This window comes from Thunnus maccoyii, chromosome 14 (assembly GCF_910596095.1).
Source record: "Thunnus maccoyii chromosome 14, fThuMac1.1, whole genome shotgun sequence".
Classification (NCBI taxonomy): Eukaryota; Metazoa; Chordata; class Actinopteri; order Scombriformes; family Scombridae; genus Thunnus; species Thunnus maccoyii.
In genome coordinates, this window is record NC_056546.1 from 1,127,207 (window position 1) to 1,134,150 (window position 6,944).

Consider the following 6,944-nt stretch of genomic DNA (forward strand, 5'->3'; position numbering starts at 1 on the left):
TTTTGGGTGTTTTATTAAAATTTGTAGCATCTGTGGACTGCATGGTCCATGGTTGCACAGTCGACGGGAAGACAACAGGAGGGTTAAGAATGGGACATAATTCTTTTACATCTTTGATAATTGATATGTTTAATATTAATCTTGACAGTATCAGGGATGTGATATTAGTCTTATCAGTCCCATCAAGAGGAAAAGAGTTTGGACTGGTTCTGTATGTGGTAACAATCTGTTAGTTTCTGTCATAACTTAGTGTTTAATATTCACATGAAATCCAACTTTTCCTAAACTTTGATAACTTCTTGTCTGTCAGTTATTGCTGGTTCACTACCGCCAACAACTGGACTGGTGTTGTGCAATATACTGCGGTGCATTGTGGGATACACTTGGCTCTGAATATGAAGTGTGCGTCAGAGCGGGGCAGAGGTGGGCTAAAGGTTAGAGCTTGTGACCAGAGAGTCATCGGTTCAATACCCGGCAGGATAAATCTGGGTGACCACTGAGGTGCCCTTGAGCAAGACCTCTAACCCCCCCAACCCCCACCAGTAGAGCTGCTCAGTGGCAGCTGGTCAGACTGTGGTTGTACTGGGAAGCTTCCAGGTATGAATGAATTGTCTTAAGTGTGTAAATGTGAAAAAGAGAAGCTTCCTCCCTGATATATCCCAGACACGGCACACACCTGCTGTCTACCTGGTGGTGGTGTTACCATGGCAACAGACACACAGTGCTACACTCAGTACACTTTTTTTTAATAATATATAAATTTAATAACTTTATTTGTATAGCACCTTTCATACAAAATGCAGCTCAAAGTGCTTCACATTAAAAAGATAATAATAATAAAAAATAGATAAATAAATAATTGAGAACATTAACAGGAAGAATAAAAGGAGGCAAAATGAGAGGAGACACAGCTAAAAATCTGAAGTAAAAGACGTAATCATTCATGAATAAGAGTACAAATGTCTTTAAAATGGATATATAATGTATATGATATGCTGTAAAAGTCTTTAAGTGTCGTTTAAAGCGTCTCTAACGTCTCTCTAACGAGGCGTTCCACAGTTTGGGAGCATAATTGAAAAAAAGCTGCATCTCCAGTTTTCTTTTGGGTAAGTTTATGGATGTCAAGCGGTCCTGCAGAGGAAGATCTGAGGACTCGTGCGGAAGCATCAGTCAGGTATCAGGGAGGCTGTGATGTAGCTGGACCCGGATCCACTGACAGCTTTATAACGGGGAGCCGGTGTTGACTCGCCCAGACTGGAGCGATGTGTTCTCTCTTCTTTGTTTTTGTTAACAGTCGGGCTGTTTTGAATAAACTGTCGACCTTTTTTGGGAAGATCCATAACAAGTGCATTGCAACAGTCTAATCTACTTGAAATAAAAGCATGAATTAGTTTTTCAGCATTTTGCTGAGTTAGAAACGGTCGAACCAGAGCAATACCTCTGAGGTTAAAGATGCTGTTTGTTTGTTTGTTTGTTGACTTAAAGCTCAAGTCAGAATCTAAATGACTCGGCTTGTTACCTCTGGTTTGATTAAGGGGGACATTAAAATCAAATCAGTAAAAAATGGGGACGATTTAAATATTATACAATAACAAAAAACATATTTACATTTATTAACTATGTGATGAGTTCTGAGATGTTTAGTGTCTTCAGACAAACTAATGACAAAAACTCCTTTTTAAGTTTTTATTGGTTTTGTTATTCTTATACAATATTGTACATATACTCATTTATACAAGAATTCACATATTCACAAGTCAGATGTGATAAATGATGCAGCGGTGAGGAGGCAACATGCTGTGAAGAGGACCAGGTCACCCTCAGAGGAAAATGCAAAAACATCTCCAACATAATAAAGGAATTTTCTTTCCTACTCTCAAAAACCTGACTTTATTTTAAACAAGTTAAAAAAAAACAAATCAGCTTGTTTCACTGGTTTTTACAGAAAAGAATCTTTGAAAGAATATAACAGAAATCAAGAGACACTGGTTGAGTTTTTCACTTGTTTAAAAGAAAAATCAGATTTTTTTTTTTTTTTAGAACAAATCAATAAATAAAGTCAAAAGGTGGAGATTTCTGCAGTCCATTCTCATCAGGATGTTTCCCTTCAGCTCTCACAGCAACAAACTCAAAGCCTTAAAAAAAAAAAGTCTAACATTCAACTCTTTTAAACAGGAAGTGACATCACACAGCTCTTCTCCAAAATAAGCAAAACATATGAAGCACACCGCGGGACCCAAAAAAATCTCTTTAAATAAAATGTTAAAACAACAAAAAGTACAAAACTGAAATCAGCCTTTCATTCCTAATCAATAAGTAGCTCTGATATGTGGTTTGATATGTTGTAAAACCGATCAATACGCCGACCCTCGACTGATGCTAATAAGACACAAAGATTATAGGATTATTATTAATATTCCTCTTTATTAAAATTTAGGGTGCGAGACGGGAGGCGTCCACTTCTTCCACAACTGTTTTCATTTCCCATGATGCTTCAGTGTATATATATATATAAATATGTATATATATATATAACATGAGACTCTGGGGATCTGTCGTCATGGAAACTCTTAAAAAAACAACTGAACATCAGGAGATTCATTTCGGGTTCAGAACCAAAAGCTGCTACAAGAGAAGATGAAAGACTTCAGAGTCTGATGGGTTCTGTTCTTACCGTCCGTCCTGAGATCAGTTTAGTCCTTCATGTCCTCACATTTATAATTCAAAATACTAAACTGTGCTCTCAAAGTATATCGTTTATTACCTCTTCCTCTCATGTGGAGAACAGATTTATGACCTGGAGTTACTGAGTTACAGAGCCGTGAAGTGAGAGGAGCTTAATTCTCCATGTTACTGAAACAGGAAGTCTTCTGGATGATGTAACCATCATATATGTTTAGTATTTACACTTTAAGTCTCTTAAGAATCAGGTTTTTATCTATTAGTTTGGTGGACGTCTATTAATACTACAATACCCATGATCCTCTGCTGCTGTTGCTATGGACCATGGTTGCTGATTCCATCGTAAATTAGATCCAGAATTTAAAAATGAATTAATTTAACTTGCAGGTTATAAAATCAGTTTTTTTTCCAACATATAATATATAGCTACAGCGACAGAACCTGAAGCTCTGTGATTGGACGTTTGTTCCTGAAATGCACCATGGGAGTTGAAGGAGTTGACTTCTCTCCTTCAGTTTTTATGTCCACATGCTTGTAGCTTTGACTTTTTTTTTTTTTTTTTTTTTAATTAAAGAACTAGATATTTTCTACCACGACTGTTCATGTTGTGAAAAGAGTTTCATGTCATCAACACTGACTGACGCCGCAGGCTCCTCCCACTTCACACCTGTATGGAAACACAACGACACACCAGTTTCCACTGGTTCACCGTCACGCAGAGAGAGAGCAACCTCGATCTGAAAATGAAGTTTAAATGTGAAAGATAACGAGTGTGTCGTGTTTAACAGGTCAAACCTGATCTTAAACTGCTTTCAATAACCTGTCAATCACCTGTGAGTGACAGCAGCAGGTGGGCGGGGCTTCACTTTGGTTCATTTTGCAGTTACAGCAGAAAGATTCCCACAAAGTCAGAACGCCTCAGTAAACAGAAAACTCTTAAATTTAAAAAAAGTTTCTAAATCTCACATCAGCGTTTCCTGTCTGTGAGACGATCAGTTTTACTGCCTCTCCCTGATTGGTGGAGTGACACATGGAGAAGGTCAAAGGTCAGAAGCCTCCCGGAGACAGAAACCAAAAAGCCAAATTCCTGAAAAAATCCCTGAAAGCTGATCTGAGCTCAGCGCTGGGCTGCAGGAAGCTGATTGGTTGAGAGGAAGGGTTTTTTATTAAGAAAGGGCGGGGCAAACGCTGAGAACCAAACATTCGCCTGTTTTCTGAGTGAGGGGGGGGCAGAGCCGAGATGAATATCACAGGTGCTGCCAGTCGATGGCGACCAGCGTCTGATTGGCCTCCTGAGCGTGACCGATGACCTCAGCGATGCCGTGCTGACGCCATAGACGCTCGATCTTCCTGTAACGGTCCGCGCACAGGTGGAGGGGGTTCCCCCGTCTACAACACAACAAACAAACAAATAAACAAAACAACAGATGAGTCCCCGCAACATAAACATGACATCACAGAGCGCAGACTTGGTTTGATGTCGGGTTAAAAACACCTACTTGAGGCCCTGATCCGTCTCTCCGTAGTCATCCAGGTACGGAGGAGGATAGAAACAGCCCTTCGTTTTACCTGCGACGAACAACACCTGACTCTCTCTGACCCTGCGTGCACACACACACACACACACACACACGCACACACACACACACACACACACACACACACACACACACACACACACACACACACACACACACACACGCACACACACACACACACACACACACACAGAGAAAGTTGTCATTAGTTCTGCAGGTATTTGATCTCCTTGCTTTTCATCTAGCAGCAGCATCATCATCAGTAGTAGCGACAGGTGTGTACCTGAGGAAGAGGCCGAGGCCGGCTCCGCAGGTGAAGGTGTGGGCGGTGCAGGCTCCTACGTCCTCTCCGTCCACCTCCGTCTGGCAGCAGTAACTCTGAGAACACAACATGGAGCCGCAGACCAGACACAGAGTGGGAGCACGAGACTTATCACCTCCTGACCGGGGACACCTGCACAGGTAACACACAACACACTCAGGTACAGGTGCACATGTGTACAGGTGTGTGTGTGCGTGTGTGTGCGTGCGTGTGTGTGTACTGACGTGAAGCTGGACGCCTGGTTGATCAGGACGCTGTAATCTTCGGGCAGGTCGATCAGTCGATTCGACTCTCTGGGGAACCTGACGATGACTCCGGCCCCCTGCAGAGTCTGTCTGACACCTGGATGACTACACCACCTGCAGGACACGACACACACACACACACACACACGCATGCATGCACACGCACACACGCACACACACACACACACACTCTGTTTTCTCTGCATGTATGTTTAACTGTAGAAGTGCTGCTCTGCTCTCATTACTGTGGTTTTGGAGGGTCTTTGTGTCTTTTGTGTGTGTGTGTGTGTGTCTGTGTGTGTGTGTATGTGTGTGTGTGTGTGTTACCTGTATATGAGTGGCTCCAGCAGTGTGTGTTGGCTCTGGTAGAGCTGCAGCAGGTTGGAGGGCAGGCCGAGGTAGCTGCACAGCGCCTCCCACTGACCAGGACCTGCAACTACACACACACACACACACACACACACACACACACACACAGTTTATATAAAATTCAACTGAAATCACATGTCCATACAAAAAAGGAAAACATAAATCAAATTGTGTAGTAATGTTTATTATTAAAATAATGTAGAATATTATTATTTATTATTATTAAAATATCTTATTTAAATCAACATTTTGTTCTTCAAGATGTTTGTTTGTTCAACACTTTTTTTAGTTTCAGTTAATTCACATTTTCTTAAAAAAAAAAAATCATATATATTTGGGCTTCAGGCATCAATTAATGTTCAGATTATTATATATATAACAAATGTAAATGTCCATCATAGTTTCACCACAGAGTCCAAGATGTTTTACAAAGACATAAAAGCAGCAATTCCTCATCAAGGAGAAGCTGCACACACTGAACTTTTGGTATTTTCTGAACTATTGTTGCTTGATAAACGACAGGATATTGATCTATATATAACCATTATTATATATAATTATGGCAGTATATAGTTTGATAGATAAGGCTACAACAGTAAAAAGAGCTTCACTTTTTTTTTTTTTTTTAATTGATATTGAATTCTAGCATCTTTATTAGCTGAATATCAACTAGAAATAAATATAAAATGATCTGAACGCTTGTAATGAACACTTCACGCCTCCCTGTTTATCATTAACAGCCTGAAAAACACAGTTATCTCAACTCTTCTCAGCCCTGAGTTTTGTCTGCAGGTTTGACTTTCAGGCTGCGTACGACCACGACAACCTTCACCAACAAGAGAAACTCTGAGAACCTGTGCTAGCGTGTGTTAGCGTTAGCATGTTATTGTGTGTGTGTGTGTGTGTGTGTGTGTGAATGTGTTCGGAGTGTGTTATTACCCAGCAGGTCAGCAGGCGGCGCTGTAGAGTTCAAGTAGTGGAAGAAGAGAGCGGCGGCTCTGAGGAACGGCAGGATGCCGACTTTCACACAACGCCACAGCTGCCACCCAGAGTTCACCTCAGGTAACGCACTGATCAATACACACAAAACTGATCATCAGTAAGACTGACAACACCGATCATTTTATTCGTCTATTGGTTCATCATCTTTAAATGAAATGATGAATCACTAAAAAAATAACAATAAATAATATATATATAAATAAAACAACAGCCAAGTGCTGTCTGCAGCTGTGATGAGACAGATCAACATCTGTCTGAACACCTGGGAGTGTTTGGTGTTTGCTCACCTGCCCAGGTGTTTCCTCAGCGTGTCGTACAGCTGACAGGTGAATTCCTCCTCCTCTGATCCTCCACTGTCCTGATCCATAAACACCTCCTCTGCAGACAGACAGGTGAGAAACAATCTTCACTGATCCCTGCTGAAACACCTACAGAGTGAACGTGTGTGTGTGTGTGTGTGTGTGTGTGTGTGTGTGTGTGTGTGTGTGTGTGTTACCTGTTGTGGAGGTGAGCAGGATCTGAACCAGGTGAGCCACAGTGACCAGGTGAAGGAGGTGGAGGTGGGCTGAGTCAACCACACTCTGTCTTGATTGGTCCAGACAGTGAACTGAGCTGTAGGACAACACGCTGTAAACCTGCAGAGAGAAAGACAGCATTTAAATTGGAACTATACTGGATTAAAACTGGAACTATACTGGATTAAAACTGGAACTATACTGGATTTAAACTGGAACTATACTGGATTAAAACTGGAACTATACTGGATTTAAACTGGAACTATACTGG

The 6,944-nt window shown here is 41.2% G+C and overlaps 1 protein-coding gene across 3 annotated transcripts in view; it reads right to left on the reverse strand.

Moving 5' to 3' along the window:
• Positions 1-3,227: 3,227 nt before the first annotated feature.
• The window catches only part of ubr2 (ubiquitin protein ligase E3 component n-recognin 2), a 34,106-nt gene continuing 30,389 nt past the window's right edge, over positions 3,228-6,944 (reverse strand). For all 3 annotated transcript variants that reach the window (XM_042432418.1, XM_042432419.1, XM_042432421.1), the window contains 8 exons: positions 6,655-6,793; positions 6,446-6,536; positions 6,096-6,226; positions 5,115-5,223; positions 4,767-4,901; positions 4,504-4,674; positions 4,182-4,283; positions 3,228-4,071 (listed from right to left, as the gene is read on the reverse strand). In XM_042432418.1, coding sequence (XP_042288352.1) covers positions 3,930-4,071; positions 4,182-4,283; positions 4,504-4,674; positions 4,767-4,901; positions 5,115-5,223; positions 6,096-6,226; positions 6,446-6,536; positions 6,655-6,793 — 1,020 coding nt within the window. In that variant the 3' untranslated portion in view covers positions 3,228-3,929. The remainder of the gene's footprint in view (positions 4,072-4,181; positions 4,284-4,503; positions 4,675-4,766; positions 4,902-5,114; positions 5,224-6,095; positions 6,227-6,445; positions 6,537-6,654; positions 6,794-6,944) is intronic.